This window comes from Nesoenas mayeri (genome assembly GCF_963082525.1).
Source record: "Nesoenas mayeri genome assembly, chromosome: 10".
Lineage (NCBI taxonomy): Eukaryota > Metazoa > Chordata > Aves > Columbiformes > Columbidae > Nesoenas > Nesoenas mayeri.
Window position 1 is genome coordinate 11733131 of NC_137560.1, and position 17821 is coordinate 11750951.

General features: G+C 41.6%; 1 protein-coding gene across 1 annotated transcript in view; it reads left to right on the forward strand.

The window, feature by feature from the left end:
* Positions 1 to 2454: 2454 nt before the first annotated feature.
* The window catches only part of SUMF1 (sulfatase modifying factor 1), a gene marked incomplete at its 5' end in the record, with an annotated part of 32092 nt that continues 16725 nt past the window's right edge, over positions 2455 to 17821 (forward strand). Inside the window, 3 exons of the mRNA XM_080350364.1 lie at positions 2455 to 2676; positions 5203 to 5376; positions 7686 to 7760. Coding sequence (XP_080206490.1) covers positions 2455 to 2676; positions 5203 to 5376; positions 7686 to 7760 — 471 coding nt within the window. The remainder of the gene's footprint in view (positions 2677 to 5202; positions 5377 to 7685; positions 7761 to 17821) is intronic.

Consider the following 17821-nt stretch of genomic DNA (forward strand, 5'->3'; position numbering starts at 1 on the left):
CTACAGTGAAGTACAGGAAAAATTAAAAAAACAGGGCATTAGCAGTTCCCTGATGCAGAAGGTATTGACAGCTCTGGATTGAGACAGCTGATCACCAGCTGCCTTAGGCTTTGTGCTTTGGCTGTGCAAGGAACCAGGGGAAACACAAAAGCAGTGCACCCTTTCTGCCCATGAATGAGATGACAGGACTTTGGATTTTTGTCACACAAGAAAGCCAGAGGGTGCACCTGCTGCTCCCCAGCTCCTTAGCAGGGGGACAGTGAGCCAGAAGAGCCTTCACTCTGATCACAGAGTCCCAGACAGGCGAGCTGGCACAGAGCGAAGTAGTAATTTGCTTCTTGCTACTAACAGCAGATTGCTACCTCTCCCAAGGGCAAAGTAGGAGGCTGTTGTGCCTCTATAATGTATGTTTCCATTCCTGACCTGCTTGGCTTGTACACTATCATGTTGCCACTCACCTGGCTTGTGACACACAGCTTCTCAGTCACTTGCCCTGAAAACTTCTGTGCAAACTCCCAAAATTGCAGTAATGGGATTTGATATTCACTTAGAAAGAAAAGCAGGTTTCTCTCTTTTCCCCTTGAGTGATATTTTCCTCCATTCCATGATGATGTTTTTGCCATGAAGACTGGTTGTGTCATACTTAGTAAAATCCATTTTTAAGCACGAAAAATCCAAATCCCAGGACAGAAGTGCCCAAAGAATTTACCATTTCTTTGTTTTTTCCTAAGCCCTTATTCTCAAATGACACTGAGTTGCATCATCATCCATTAATATAGATGAGGGTACTCTTAGGAGCAAGGCATGCACACACTCTTACATTACATACTGCTACTAAATACAGTCAAAGGTGTAACCACTTACTTTTTGGGCCTTAGAACTGCACCTTGTATGTCTGACACTACGCTATCTACATGCTGTTCGCTGTCCTTCAGCTGCAGTTTTGCTGCAGCAATTTGCTGCAAAAGAGAAAGAAAATGCTTATAACATCCATAGATATTAATGATGAGCTCAGCTAGGGACCGAGCCCTCAAGAACACTTCTGTTGGTGCAAGTTACTAGCAATGATTACCAAGAGAGTTTACAAAAGGGCCAGTCCTCCTTTCTGCTGAGCAATACCTACACAATTGGAACTTCCCCTTACTAAAAATATTTCTGAATAACATAATCTGTCAATTACAATGACCTCTACTTGCAGTTCCTGACATCTCAGTGTGGGAAAACTTAAAGGCAGTGTCTGCATTTCCCTATTTTTTTCCTGTGGAGGTGTAATGAGCAGTAAACAACTGTGCTAAGGGATTATATTGATGGATAATTAAGAAGTTATTTTCAGGAACACAGACCTATCTGCATTCATTTCACGAGCAGATTTTTCTCAGTAATGTTAACTGTGACAAGTACTAAGCACACATCTTGAATAAACTTGAATACCATATACATGAAATACATGGAATTAGAGAATTGTTTTGGTTGGAAAGGCCATTTAGGGTCATTGAGTCCAGCTGTTAACCTCACACTGCTGAGTCCACCTCTCAACCACGTCCCTGAGAACCTCATCCACACATCTTTTAAACATCTCCGGGGATGGTGATTCAACCACTTCCCTGGGCAGCCTGTTCCAATGCTTGACAACCCTTTCCATGAAGAAGTTTTTTCCAATATCCAACCTAAACATCTCCCGGGCAACTTGAGGCCATTTCCTCTTGTCTTATCACTTGCTACTTAGGAGAACAGACTAACCCCCTCCATGCTACAACCTCCTTTCAGGTGGCTGTAGACAGCGATAAGGTCTCCCCTCAGCCTCACTTTTCTCGAGGCTGAACAGCCCCAGTTCCCTCAGCCGCTCCTCACAAAATTTGTTCTCCAGACCCTTCACCAGGTAGCACTGGGTACAGTGTCTTTGAAAAAGCACAGGTCTGTGTGCTGTATTTAAGCTGTTTGCTTCAACATGCAGTTACTTTAGACAACAGAAAGGCAAACTTCAAACCTGACTGAACAGCAGGGGCGGGGGGGCAGCAGAGGCGGGGGGGCAGCAGAGGCGGGGGGGCAGCAGAGGCGGGGGGGCAGCAGAGGCGGGGGGGCAGCAGAGGCGGGGGGGCAGCAGACCCGCCCTCCTGGGCTGCACGAGCCGGGGACGCGCCTCTCTCCTCACAGCCTCCCGTACCCGTCCCGCTCTACAAGCGCTCGTGCGCTCCGCGAGACCCGCGCGAGCCCGCCCGGCCGCTCTGGCCGAACCTCCCGAGGCACCTGCCGGCGGGTCCCGGGGGACCCGACCAGGCGGCAACACCCCGGCTTCCCCGGAGGTGCGCGAACAGCCTTCCTGGGGTGAGAGCAGTGCCAAGGGAACTACCCGGCCACACAGCACCAGCCCAAATACCCGCCGGGCGGCGGCGCTGCCCCTTTAAGGAGCAGCTCGTCACCTGACCGCGGGCGGCACGTGGTGCCTCCACCAATATGGCTGCGCCCGCAGCAGCCTCTGTATGGCTGTCCTGCTGCCTTCTTCTGGGGCTGGCAGTGGCCGCCGGAGCAGCTGAGGAGGCAGCTCTCGGCGGAGACTGCGGGTGTAATGCTAACCGGCGCGGCGGTGGCGGCGCCGGACGGGAGGCAGCCGCTCGGGAGGCAGCCGCTCGGCGGTACTCGGCGGCGGGCGGTGACCGGAGCGCGGGGCGCGGGCCGGTGAGCGACGGCACGCGCGCGTGGGGGGTGTCGCGCGCGCTGCCCCGTGAGGCGGGTGTCGCCGCGCCCTGAGGCGGGAGCGAGAGGGAGCCCGGGTCAGCAGGACGGAGCCGGCCTCTGCCTAAGAACCCAATTGAAGCTGCTTCGCGGTCATCGCGGGCCGAGCTCCTGAGAGCCGCGGCTTGGGCGGGGGTGCTTCGGCCGGTCCCGCCTCGCTTGGCCTCAGAGAGCCCCGGTGCCACCCGGGCAGCTTGGCAGAGAGGAAGGAAGTGGTGCAACTTTGTACCACTCTGTCATTCCCTAAGTCTTAAAAAATGTAAGCAAACTTATCCTGAAGCCCTTTTATGGATTCAGTTAAAGACAATCTCAGAAATTCTTTTTAGTGGAGAGAAAGTTATGGGGATGCAGCTAGCTTCAAATGTGGTTAGTTCACAGGAAAAAAAATATATATTTGTAGTACTTCTTACATGCCTTTTGCAAGTTGTGTGAATTTTAAGTGTCACTGAGAGAGAGCAAAGCCAAACAAGAGATCTATAGTGGAGAAGTGACAATGGAATTGGGTATGTAAGGTTATGTCAAATACTCCAGATTCTCTTAACAACAGGGAGAGGGGCTGGATAGTTGATATAGACATAAGTAACAGTAAACTGCAGAAGCTGGAAAGTAACTAATGATTCTTTTTGACTTTCTGGTTCATGAGTCATTGTGGGCATCCGTATAAACTGTTCTGGTTAACGCACCTAACCTTATTAAGAGAGTCTTGTAATATAAGAAAAAAAGAAAAAAACAAAATTCCAACTGTAGAAGAAACGAGGTTCTATAATCTAGGCCATGCTGCAAACTGGCTGTATGTCTAAATCCAAAGTTCATGTTTGGTTCTGTGAATCCACCTCTTCATTTAAATAATGTTACATTAGTTCACATTTTTTAAAACCCTATTTCTGCAGTATGGCTACTTTTAATATGTTGTGTACTGTCTTGCTCCGCAACATGTATATAGAATTTTGTTTGGACTCTTATACATTTAAAACCCAGGCTTCTTTTTCTGTCAGAACTTAAACTATACTTTTGGAGTAGTGTTAGAATTCTCCTACCCTGTAAACTCCTTTCTTAGTGAATATTTCTGTTATTAGAGTTGATTTTCCTGCATACTAAGCATCAGGATCTTGCAAAAAATGCTGCTGTCTCTTAGAACTGACTTTGCCCATTTTAGGTTCTGTTACTGGTCCACTCGCTTGAATTCCTTGTAAGAGTAGCATGTGATCACGGATCTCTGCCAGGGTATGTCCAGGTGCAATGGGATATGCCAGATTATTTTCCACAGTGGATGCCTGTCAGTACTGGCTTTTTGGGGGGCTCACCCACTCCCAGCCTCTGCACATTGCCGGAGGAGGAATGAGGTAGCTGAATTCAGTGTGAGTTAAGGGGTGAAGGTAGCTTAAGAATGCCGAAAAGAGAGGGAGTGGGACTCTTCTTCCCCAATTCTTTCACTTGTTGATGAGTTGGGTAACTTTTTGGCAGGCTAACTCTTGGATAGTGTTAGCCCTTAAAATCTTCCCAATGGACAGGTCATGTTCTATATAGCTGGAGCTGTCATTCTGCATTCCAGCACAGGCTTCTGAGTCGGGAACACAGGTGCTCTTGTTTTTGGATGAGGGGTGTGTTGCTGGTTCTGTAGTCTTTAGAGGGCTCTCAGGAAACATCTGAAGAGGCATAACAAAACCTCTGGAACATTTGTCTTCTTGGAAAGAGCCCACTAAAGCTGAGGGAAATGTGGTTTGTTTCTCTGGAAACTGGCTGAGGCCTTAAAGTGAAAAAATCGTATTGAACTAGCTGAAGTGTTATTCTGTCATTCATCCTTTGCTTCTGAAGCCCAAGACTGTTGCCCAAGGCTAGTCTTGCAGAGGAGTGGAATATAACCAACCTGACAGTTTATCTTATCTCTGGCACACAGAGGTGCAGGTGCTGTGTCTACCTGCCAGTGAGCAGTGTGGTTGGTAATACAGTGCTGCACGTGCCTGTTATTAAACAAAAACCCATCTGTACTTAGTATGTAAACAAGTGCAGGCTTATCCACAAAGCAACACTTACAGTTTCCTAATCTCCAGATTCTCCATTGATGCATCAAGCCTTCCTAGCAATAGAGTGAAATGCTGAAATTCCTAATCTAAAAATGAGTAGAAAGGGCTCTGGATTGTTTCTTGGCTCTTAGGTACAGAAGGGGAACAGGTTTTTACTTGTCAGAGCACAAGCATTACTCTCAGTAAAAGTTCTGAATTACCCAGACTTCATTTAGAAAGAGCTACAAATGAGGGTTTTATTTTCAGTTCAAGCTCCATTTGCTAATTTTTCCAAGCAGGTGATGATCAAGATGCCACCATTGCTGTTTTGTTGTGTCGTTTTTGTCAGTGAAATGCTGCTCAGAGGAAAAGCACCTCCAAAGATGAGGTGGAGGAGGAGTAAGGCAATAAAAGACTTTTTAGTCTTTCATTTTCATAATCTTTTGGGTGTTTTTTTTCTCTGCAGATGGTTGTTATTCCAGGAGGAGTGTTCACAATGGGCACTGATGAGCCTGCAATACAGCAAGATGGAGAGTGGCCTGTTAGAAAAGTCCATGTTAACAGTTTCTACATGGATCGTTATGAGGTCAGCAATGAGGACTTTGAGAGATTTGTGAATTCTACTGGGTATGTTACTGAGGTAAGGCAGAAGGGTAAACAGTCTCCTGTCATCTTTCTTTGTATTGGCAAAATCCCTGTTAAAAATGTAAGCTTTTTTTTTTTTTTCTTTTCTTTTTCCTTGGTCTTGTTTTTGGAAGGACATCACAATGCTTGTTGGGATTTGTATACTAGGATATTTCTGGTGCAAGTAGTGGAGAGATGAAATTGTCTTGCCTTGCTGCCTGGGGTGTGAAAGGGCATTTGAATGCTATTACATTTAGTGGGTGCCTTGATATTGGAATGAATGTCTTCCCTACAGTATGACTGAGGCAGCCTGGGTGAAGCTGAGAGATGGCTGAAGATGTCTGTGCAGGTGTTTGTTGTTGTTGATTTTTGTTGTCATTGTTGTTTTCACCTTTGGGTCCTAGAACATCTTTTTTTACCAGCATAATTATGTTGTTAGATTTCCCTTATTTCAGGGGAACAGGGGAGAAGGGATTTAAAAACCTGTGATAGCTGAGGACTCTGCAGGCTAGTTCAGTGCAGCTACATCTAATGAGCTGAGCAACAGAAAGACCTGCTGTCTAAAGAAGATTTAATAGCAAGTATAATAATAGCTTTGTGCATGTTACTGGGAACAATGGCCTAAGAAAGATTATGCTAAGGTTCTTCCAAGAAGGAAGCTACCTGTGCATAAGGCTCTGATCTTTCCTGACAGTTGACTGTTCCTACGCAACTTCTAGAAAACCGTGACAGGCCTTTTAAGCAAATAAAAGCTTTGGTAATGATCAGGTCTCAAATGAGGCACTTTGCTGAATTCATTTGATAAACTGGTTCACATTTGGAACACAGGATCCTTCTGGTTGGATGAAGGGCTTCTTTTAGCTACGGCACTGTTTCTATTTTGAAGTTCTTGGTAATTATGAAACAAATTTGCCTAACAATATTGAGTTTGAACAGGGCTTACTTGCTGCAGACTGGCTTCTAGAATAAGCACATGTGCAGTGGTGTTTGACTGGAGCATTGCATCAGATGGAGTCTGGTTCAGACAGTTGGGTGCTCTGCTTACCCCTTTTCCCTTCCCCCCTCACACAGGGCCCCCTTTTATGCTGGATGTGGAAAAATAAACTCAGAGTAAACAGCAGTGATTTTGCAGGGTTGTTTGTTTTGTTTTGTTTTTTTGGTATGTGGCTGAGTTGGTTTTTGTGTATTTAAATAATGTCTACATTGCTTACTGTGGGTAAACAGAGCCAACCTACTTCTTGGTTTTCTTTTCTTATGGACTAGACTGAACTCCATTGGCAGTTGAAACCTGAAAGTAAATAGAAAAACTGATTAGAAAAAAATCTCGAGATGTATAGCTATCTTGTTGAACCAAAAGTATTTTATTTTTTAACAAACTTGAAAAAAAAAAAAATAAAAAGAGCCCTTGGTGGTGGCTGTCAGACTGAAATCTGGGGTCGTTTAGGTGATGAACTTGTTTGCCACTGTGTGGGTCTTTCAGATTGGGCAAGTGAGATAAGTATTTTTTTTCTTCTCTTTTCTCTTTTTTTTCTTCTCAGTTTCTGAAACTCAATGTATAAAGATCATGGTCATATGCTAAAATTTCTTGCAATTTGGGTGATGAGTGGGATCTTTCTTGCAAACTGTGCTGCTTGGAAAGTTCTGAGCATGCAGAAGGAGCTCAATGGTGATTATTCTTAGCCTTTGAATGCCTGTAATGAAATGAAGAAATTGAGAAGGGCACGTGTTGAATTCTGATAGGACATTTTGACTTCCCTTGAGTGCTAATTCACTTAGTCTACCGAGGAAAAAAACCCCTATATTAATATCATGTACTGTGATTCATTGAAATGATTTGCATTTTCTGTTTATTTTTGCTTTACACAATGCTAGATATAATGATTAGGTTACTTTTAACTCTTCTACTGTAACAGCACTTTAAAACATGGTGCTTGTGATGATGAGGCCGTAAGTGACAAGACTTAAGTCTCTTCTTGTGATTCCCAAAGAAAAGAATAAGAAAAATTAAATATGCCCTAAATGTTAGATTATTGACTGTAGCATTTTAAAGCAGTTTGGGACAATTGGAACTGCATTTTTAATTATAGAAGTAAAAACATTTGCAGAAGCTCTGTGAGCTGCCATCCGCCCAGTGGCTATTGAAGAACAATGACATCCAGAGATAAGATATGTTCTCATCCATTCCAAAATAGCTTCCTTGAAAGAGAACTCTAAATTACTGTTAGAATTTCCTTATCCCTGATAAGATAAAACTGTAAATATGAGTGGCATTTGAAAGATAACATTACTTTGATAATGTGGTTTGATCTTTTTTTATTTCTACAGGCAGAAAAATTTGGTGATTCCTTTGTGTTTGAGGGAATGCTGAGTGAAGAAGTGAAGGCTGAAATCCACCAGGCAGTGAGTAACACAGCAGGGTAAAACTTACTTAGCAGTCACTGGGATAGGTGTGTTAGCAGTTGTTATAGTAATATCTAAATTGTGGGATGTTCCCAAAGCCATGTACAAAAATGGGGTTTCTGGAGGAGTGTTTTGCCTAGAATAACAGACTTCTTCAAGTGTGGAGGATTTGCGGTCTATTATGTTTTTGGTGTTTTTGGGAGTGGTTTTTTTTAAAATACCCAACAACAACAACACAGGTAAAAAAAAAATACACACACCCCCAACTAAAAAAAAACAAACAAAAAAAACCATCAGAAAATCTGCTCCTGATTGGCAGAAGTTAGTATCAACTCCTTTTTGTCTCTTTTTTGCCTCGTAAATGAGAGATATTTAGGACTGTAGTAAGTGGTGCAGATATAAGGCTTTTTATTTGCATTATGTGTTAACACAGTGGTGTTTCAGAAATTCAGATGTCAGTAGTGGCTCCACAGAGTGATGTGTGTGGCTTCTCCAAACCTTCTAGGTCATTATGTGTTGTGAATGGCAAAAATGTGAGGTGTTGTTTCCTGCTGCACGGGAAGGAAGATTACAATAATAGTTTATCTTTGAATTCAGGACTAGCCTATGTGTATTGTAAGATATAAGGCAACTAAATTGGACTTGCCAAATACTAGCATCACTGATATTGAACATAGGATGAGCCCATCTGCATTTATTCTATCTTCACAACAGAAAATTCAGCCATTGGTATTAGAGAAATTCTTTTTTCTGCCCTAGTTCTGTGATGCAGAAATCCCTAAATCAGGCGCTCTGTTTTAAAACAAACAAAGCAAACTCTGAGAATGCTGGTGTAAGCTCTTGGCTATTTGTATAAAAGCATACAGAGTGTTGGGAGGCAGTTTCCTGGGTGTGTCAGCTAAATTTTCAAGTGTTGGCTGTAATGCTAACAGAACAAGTATTATACCAGAGAGCTGGAATGGAGCCTCAACTGGTCTTTTTGGCTGCTTCTTTATGAAGGTTTTCTGTATTTGCTAAAAGTAAACTTAAGGAGCCTGTCTTTTTGCCATGTTTATAATAATTTATTATTAGGTCATTTTGCTAATTACTGGCATGCAGAGCATTGTTGGTATAGGCAAAAAAGACTGTAGTAATTATTTTGGTAAAGTGATCTGGAGAATAGTGACTGTCTGCCTTGTAGTTTGGCACTTCTTAACTTTATGCTGATGCTGTGGACAAACTTATGTTCTAAAACATAATATTGTGAGGAGGTGAAAATGAAACTAAAAGCTGGTTTTCCTCCTTTCTTCCTGCCCCCTCACAAATAATGAAATCAGACTTTTTAGCAAGGACCTTCTGCCTGCAAGGAGGTGTCAGAAGGCAGCTCACAGGGAGAGCTGGAAAAGGAACTCTCATGTCTGAAGATATAGCATAGAATTTTATCTGTATATATTTCTGCTTCTCAAAACGGTGTCGTTTTGTTGTTCTAGTACACATTTTCTGTGAGAGGTTATACATGTTGAGAGTATTGTGCAGACCTTAGTTGTTTTGAGGGTCTTTGGTTTTTGTGACAGTGCAGTTTGCAGGCTAGAACAAGTGTTGTTGGACCTAACTAATAAAATGCATTATCAGTTTTCTATAGATTGTGCTTTCAAGAAACACATTTCTATAGACAACTTGCAAGAAACTTATTGCTAAAAGGCAGAAGCATCCCAACTATGGGGTAGGGACTCTTAAGAGTTCTGCAAAAGAAAAGTCTTCCTAGGGATCTGCAAGCTTAGATTAAACAACAGAAAATAAAAGCTAGCTTCTTGTTACAGTGCCCAAAATGTTTAAAATCTACTAGTGTTTGCTGTGGAAAAATGTGAAAAGAATCTAATGGTATTTGATTACCTTTTTTTTTTTTTAAAAAAGCGAGCATATATTAAAACTTGGCTGCTGCAGTGTAACCATTCAAATATAATCAGAAAAAATGTAAATTGGCTGAGGTTGGCTTGTATCAGCAGATTGTAATGATCAGCAACAGAGAAGATTATGGCTTTTTTCTCAAAGTATAGCTTAGTCAACTAATAGTTTAGCTCATGGTATGAACTTCTCAAATTTTAACTATGACTGTGAAAAGCAGTGTGATACTGACACTGAAAATCCCTCCACCAAACAGATGGGAGAGAAGACTGGATTATTACTTTGCCTTAGTGGCTCAGACGTGTTTTGGTAAGGCTTTTCTCCAGTTGAGACACGAGTGCTATATGCAGATGTGAATATAAGGGAAGAGCAACAGGCGTGTGTATTTTGGAAGTAGCATTTTACATGCTGTGTAAAAATTGGGGAAAGGTGGCAGGGAAGATACTGAACCAAATGATGTGTAACAGTTCCTATACATAATGAGGTGCTTTGTGTCTTTTGGGGAGTACCTGAGGGGTTTGCTCTATTTGGCTGCTTTGGCATCTCCAGTTCTTAAACTGGACAAATTTATTATAGGCCCTGAGCGGAAGCAGACAGCCAAATCAGAACAGAGGTGGGGATGGCAAAAGCAAATGCAGGCGCAAACCAACTTAGCACACAGAATAATTGTTGGAGCTTTGGGTGTGTGTTTCCTGGAGGTGAGGTGGTCTCCTAGATAGCCCCTGCTTCAGGAACGTAGGTGGGACCTAACACTGCTCTGGAAGGGAAGCACTAAAAAGGGGTGTAGCAGCCAGTAATTGAAATGTTCTACATGGGAACTCAAGTTTAAGTTTTGGCCTCTAAGTTTGCAATGGTAGCATGGCAGAGAGTGAAAATTTAGCACTATAACAGATGAGGGTATTAATGATGGAATTGGCAAGGACTTTTCAAATAGAAAGGGATTTTCTAAGGTGAGGGTAGAAGACCTTTGAAATCAAAAGGTGGTGTGTGAGCTTAACAAGTTTTCATAGCTTCACCTATTAAAATCAGTTCTCAGTCTTGCAGATTAAAACCAGCTACTAATTCCTGCGTCTGTTACAGCTATTAAGTTATGGCTTGTCTTGGATACTTGGCCTTTGGTTTAGATGTCATAGATAAAGCACTCAGTGATACAGCGATATGCTGCCTTTTTTTTCTCTTCTCTTTTGAGGGAATTTGAGGAAATGGAAAAAGCTCTGAATTTAGAGATTTTGCTATTCGTATTGTATTATGAAACTGTTTTCCTGCTCTTCTATCTCCCTGACTGAGTTGAGGATGAAGTAAAGGAGAAAATGCATGCTCGGTGCTCTTAATCCATGGCATTGTAAAATGCCACTTCTATGGCATTTTAATGTATCCCAGAGCAAAAAGCGTGGGGATTGCGTCTGTGAAATGAGAAGGTACTGAGGCGTACTTGCCAATGAGGGGATTTGAGAGCTCTTGCAAATAACTGCAAGAGTTTCACTTGCTGTGCAGCTACCATGAAAAAGGTAAACAGGATAGCACTTAGCGAGACACGAGTACAGTCAGATTTGCTCACTGGAGAGTAGTGGGAACATTTTTATTCTTGGCTTGTGAAAGATAGCAAAATTAATTTCTGCTTCAAGGCCAGATAAACTCTGCAATGAAGAGACTGAAAGCATACAAATCTGAATACTTCATTAGTCTTTAGGAGGTATTGAATTTTTGGTCTGAGAATGCAATGAAGTTGGTTCATTGGCGGACTTGCGCAAATGCTATTAGGGAGTTCTGGTCAATCTAGAACTACTGGATGCTATTTTCTTTCTGTTTTGTATGGAAACCTCTGCAGTGGCCTTGAGCTGTGCAATTTACTTTTAGATAGCAGTGCCTCTAGACTTTGAGTTAAAGGGTGTAGTCCCATTCTAAAAACAATTAAAACATTTTGCATTTCAAATGAGTATTTCAAGTTAGTAATGAAATGAGCAATGTTTGCAGGTAGCAGTGCTGGTGTTTGCAGTGGTTACTCTGTAGAATGTACCTTCTGACAGGATGGAATAATAATGTGCCTATTTGTGACTTGGGAGGACAGCAGGTAGGTTACTGTATAGTTTGTATGATATTGTTAAAATATCAACATAAGATGCATAAGTGAAAGTTGACAAATACTGCTACTTTTAGGGTAAATTTCAGCTCTACCACACTTGGCTTTTGCTTGTTCAGAGGCCTTTCTTGCAAACCCCAACTCTTCAGATATCCCATATAATTAGTGGGGAAGATGGAGCTGTTGAACTGTTAATCTGTCTTCTCATTATGTACTCGCACTATTGGGACAAAGAGCAAAGTGCAGGAAGCATTTCTCACTGGGAGTTACCAGTAATGTTAGTCCATATTTATCAGCATGACCTGCAACTTTAAAGCAGGGCATTTATTGTGCCTCAGCTGTAGATATATCTGTGTACACCTCTTTTTCTTAAAGCTCATATTCATTTGGTTATTGGAAAAAATTATTAACTTGAGTGCAGATGTTGGCTGAAAAATAGAGTTCCAGAGGTGGAACTCACCAGGAATATCAGTTCCTCAAAAGAAGCTTCTTTGCATTCCAAAACTTGCACTTAATGAATCTTACTGGATTTTAGCATCAAATGTTTTTGGTTATTTTTCTTGGAGGATTGACACAACTGTGAAGTATTACACTGTTTTCATGAGATTCAATGACCTTTCCTTATGCAAAAGAAAAGGTCCCTTTGGTAAAGTGCTAGTTTCCAATTAACTCTGAAGTGTTTTCTTGAACTGATGACTTAAAATATATTTACTCTTATTCTATAAAGCTGCTGCATTTCATTTGTGCAGTACTGCAATTTCAAACTACTTTAAAATACTAGGACCTAACTCGAGGCAAACAATATCAGTATTCAAGATTAAACAAAACCCTTCTTGCTTTCATTTCTGAGCTAAAGAGGGAGACGAGAAACCTTAGAAATCAAGAATGAAAACAGATTCTTCTTTAAATAGAACTTTTGGGGAGCTGTAACTTTTAAATGATGTAATAAAGAGCATGAGACTTGCTGTAGAATTGCAGAAGCTGGCAACATCAAGTATTTTCTTCTGGGAAAAAATACTCAACTGTCTACTTCTAAGCTGTTTCAGTGGGCTAAATTATTGATTTGGTGGAGACTTTTACAATCATGTTTCAGTTCAGTTTATGTACATAATTATAGAAGGTTTATTCTTCTCTGCAGCATATTTCCAAGTACAAATATGAATTATAGCTGCATATGTAGATTATGGCTCCCTTATGCAGCTACTACGACAACCCTGATAACTGGCTGGGGGAGATCTAGTCTTTGTCTTGAGCCCTGAAGCAGCATTCAGTTCCACACTATTTACATTGCAGTGTCTCAGTGACTCGGTTACAGCTGTTTCAACTTAAACACAAGCCCGTTGCTATGGAGATGATGTGCTGCATAGAAATAGGTCATGTTCATCCCATTTCCAGTGTGCTGATAAAAAGGAGAAGCAGAGCTGCAGACTGGTGAAGGTGAGCACAGATTGTGCGTCTGCCAGAGGGCTTTTCCTTCCATTTGGAAAATGGCTTTAAAATGAAGTGGGACCATTGCATGCCTCTGGCTTGTTTCAAACTGCCCGTCCTGGTTTGAGGGCTTCTGAATTTGCCTGCATCACTGAGTCAGAGGGAGGCTGAGCTTTGTCTCTGCCCTCTGCCGATTTCCTGCTCTGACCCCGAGCAGAATTTCACGAATGCAGTGACAGCAGCCAGACAAAATGCTGCTTGGGTGAGCGTCAGCTGAGAGCTGGGCTGTGCGAGAGCAGCACCCTGGAACAGCTGCTGCTCGCTGCTGCCCGGCAGTACTGCAGCGCTATCCCGGTGCTCGACTGATCCTTTCGTACCCGTGCTCTGCTTTCCCTGGCAGTGCGCTCCTGACCTGCAGAGGGAAGGATGTGCTGTAATGATAGTGCCTGGGAGCAGGCAGACAGATCTCTGCCCTGAATCTTAGCAGGGGAAGAAGTTTTGAGAGTTGTTGGGAACATACACTAGTGCTACTTAGAAAAATAAGGTGAATTTACTTGTGACTGGGACCACGCCTAATGTGATCTCTTTGTGCTTTCTGAGGGGAAAATGACAATGGCTCGTTTGCTGCGCAGTAGTTTTTATTTCTTAAACTTCTTGCCCTTCTAAAAATGTTCTATTTTCTGTCTACCTGTTTCTTCAGTAGTTTTTCAGCTGATCAGGGTTTAGGATAAGGCTGAGAGGAGGAAAAATTGACGGAATTTATGTGCCTGTGCCTTACATGAATAAAATAAAACCTCATCCAAAAAGTACATTATTTACTGAATAACTAATTGTTTTCTTGTGTCCTAGCAATGACAGTGACCAGACCACTGGGTGTATTTCCCAGAGATAATGCTTCATACCTTCCCTCCTTCCAGCTGATGCATATGTTGCTTTTGTAGCCAAGAGGATGCTTTTGTAAAATAAAAGAAGTTTAGTGCTTACCACAATCTGAATCAAACAAGTGGTAACCTATTAAGTCAGCTTCTGAAACTGAAATGAGCGCATCTTTCTTTAATAACACACCATTTAATAAAAGATTCTTGAAGTGTTTTCCAGACTTAGATTACCTTCACTCAGATCATCTTTTTGCTTCTTTCAGATGCTTATCTTGACCTAGTGTATGCAGGCCTTACTACATTAAAACAGCTTTATAATACTATAGCGCATAAAAAAAAAGATGTTTAGTGCTATGTGTCTGGACAACAGCATGAATATCTCATCAGCTTATGGGTCTGACTTAAGGTTAAAATCTACAGCTTTTTTATTTCAAGTGATTTGCTTCGTGTTAGAAATGGAATTAGAGCCAAGGTTAGCTACTCAGTTGAGTTTGGTTTTGGTAATTTGGAGCTAAAGTGGGGAGTTGTTTTGTTCTAACATGGCTAGTGCCATGTTAGGTGCACAAGTAATACAAATGTTTTAATTGTTATTGCTGGGGTTTCTTGGTGCTTTTTGGGTATGTTTTTAAGGGTATTCCTCTACTGATTTTGCAGTACTAGTGAGGGTGTAATGCTGGTGATGCAACTGACTTTCCTGATAGTCTTCTTTCACTTTTCAGTATATTTAGGAAGGAATTTTCAAGATATTTGTGAAGTAGTGTAAAAATCTTGAAACCACAAGTTGATGGAGCAATTAAAGTTGTCCCAGCCTACTTTGAAAAGAAAATTGAATACTTAAAACTTTGAATTTTATGCAGGCTGATAGTGGGAGTACAGCCTTCAGTTCTGCAAATGGCTTCATTTGAGTGGAAAACTTGTAGGTTGAAGTTAACTATTAGTATATCTACCCAGTATCATCATACCATGTTCTTATTTCTTCACAGCACTATGAGCCTGCGATAAGCAGAACAGCGAGTTCTTGAAGTTTAATCCTGGAGCGGAGAGCTGGATAATCCAAGTTTTCAGCTGTATGAGACCAAACCAGGCACTGAGCCGCTCTGCCTTGGGAATGTGCTCGCCTCCAAGGGCTGCATTTCCTTGGACATGGAGGCGATTGTGTAACGTTTGCAGGGCAGCTGTGTTTAACCAGTTCTGTTACAAGCGATAGGCTATGCTGTAAAGAGTTAATCAAAATGAAGGAGATATTGTCCTCTAATTCAGTATCTCTTCAAGATCTACTCAGCAGCAGATGCTGCTATTTTTACAAAATGAATCTGTTGGCAGTCTACAGAACACATGTTTCGGGACTGAAGCATGAGAACGCTGAGCATTATGAAAGTACTAAGCTCATTAGTGGCAAGGGAGGGCTTTGCTGTATTAACTGTGATGTTGTAACATCTCTGTCTAATTAGCTCTCCTACTAATTAGATTTAGAGCAATTAAAAGCTTTAAAGACTTCTGAGGAGTTTTTTGAAAGTACTGTAAATTTCAGGTGCATGACTTTCTCATTGGAAGGAGCATCTTGGTGCATGCTCACTGATCTGAGTGGCAGGCTTAGATAAGTTTCCAATTAATTATTGAAGGCTGTATGTAGTCTATCACCATTATCCCTGTCCTAGTACTATATGTGTAACTTCTCCAAAGATCTGGGTGTTCTGCAAAGACTGGCAGCCATTTGGTGTTCGGCTCAGCAGAGCCAGAAACAGAAGACGTGCACACATAGTGCTCTCATGCGGAGAGACTGTATTTTTCTCAGTTTAAAATAAACCATTCTGATTGAAAGCATCTGCTTTTTCTTTTGCATAACAAAAATGTTTTCCAAAATTAAAGTCTTCTTAAGTGTCTTTGCCAGTCTCCTGCAGAGATTTATTTTTTTTTTTAATCTAAAACCCAGTAGTTTAATTTACAAAAATGTTTTGTGCTTAGAAACTTATCAGGATGAAATCTTACTTGTGATCTTTCAGACCCACAGTGAACCTTTAGCAAATGGTACTGAGGCTCTCTTATTTTTCCTAAAGAGCTGTAAAATTCTAACTTTGTATTTCTCTCCTATCTTGAGTATAGATGAAAGGTTAAAGCTCGAAGCATACAAGGAATTGGTTAAATCTGACTAGTTTTAAACCTATTGACTGTAGTATCTGTTTAGCAAGTTGGTCATTCTGTAGCTTTAGTGGTATGAGAGTTGAGCAGTAGTATCTCTCTGAATGGAGATCCCATCTTTGGGGTTGAACACTCAGTAACTGGTAAAAGATGAACTACTTCTTGTGCTTTTTAGAAAAGAGTAGCGGCTCCGCTTATGGTGTTATTGCCATTTTAGACACTGAGCCAGAATTAGGTGGTTGGTGTTGTTGATTTATGTGTTGGTCGTGCTAGGGAGATCAGAAAGCTGTATCTTTAAGAAATGTCATTACTTTAGTGGTATTCCTGGAAGGTACCATTTAGATGGAGAGCCATGGACAGAACCTCTCATTCATCAGCAAGCTGCTGAGAGCATCTTTATTTCTTTTGTACTTAACACCAACGTCTTCTCTTCTGGCTTTGGAAGAGAGCATCAGAAACCCATGTGCGGATGGCTGCGCAGCCTGGAGGAGTCCCGCAGTGTGGTGGGGGTCCCAGCACTCCTGCCTAGAGCTCGCCAAGAGCTGGGGGCTTTTCAACTGAGCTTAAGCCAACAACTCTGCAGCTTTAGCCTAGGGTTGCTATTGATTTAATGAGCTTTTAGGTAAGGTACCCAGATGTATGCTGTAGGCAAGAGCTGTGTGTGATGATGGGAGCAGAGTGAAAAGGTGTCACAGGAGCTGTTAGAGCGATGACTGATCAGATACTTTAATACTTAAGCTACTATGTCTTTGTGTATTAGCAACACTTTCTTAGGCTCTTCAGTTTACTTTCCTACTAAAACACTGAAATGAAGGATCTGATGTATAGTTTGGACCAGAGTTTTTCTTTAAAATTTATGTTGGTCATAGATAATGTTTTTCTCTCACACAAATGTAGTTACATGTTAAATGCTCGTCACTGTGGAAGAATGCAGCTTCCTTCTAAGAGCTGCTGTTAGGATTGTGTGACCGGACTGACACTCAGTCTCCCGAGTACCAGCTTTCAGTGACTTTTACTTTTGGACTTTCCTGTGAAGGATTTGGTGAGTTAAAGGGGCATAATTCCTACCTGTGTGTATAACACTTTAGAAAGTTGTTTTAGCAGCATGATGAAGAGAAATGAATAATCTACTTCTCTTTGCTGTCTCTTTAGTGGAGCAAGCTGAGGGGCAGTAAAGAAGGCAGAAGTTGCTGGAGGTTGTTCTACAGACCAATATTAGAGGAGCATGTGGATCTCCTAGTCTAGGACTAACCAGCTGGTTGGTTGTTTAACTTCTGAAGCATTGGAGGCTTATTTACTTTGATTTTTGTTCATTATGGATATTATCTCTGTAATAGAAGTATTTCGGAAGCAAGCACTCAAGCTGCTGGCATAAACCCACTATTGATGGTTAGCGTAAGTGGGGTTTTTTGCTTCAGTTTTCTGAAAGGGACCCGTTATTAAGATAAGTATTTCTAAGTGAATGTGAATCAGAATAGCATAGTTAAACATGCTGTGCACTGACTGTCTCATCTTTGAAGTGAGTTTAATAGAAGAAATCTTTAATGAATGTATTTCAGAACTGAATTTGAGACTTTTGGTTAGAGAGAAGTACATGATGTCTGTTTTGTTGCAGAGTATTTTGTCTGCTTGATGTTACTCAGCAAACCAAC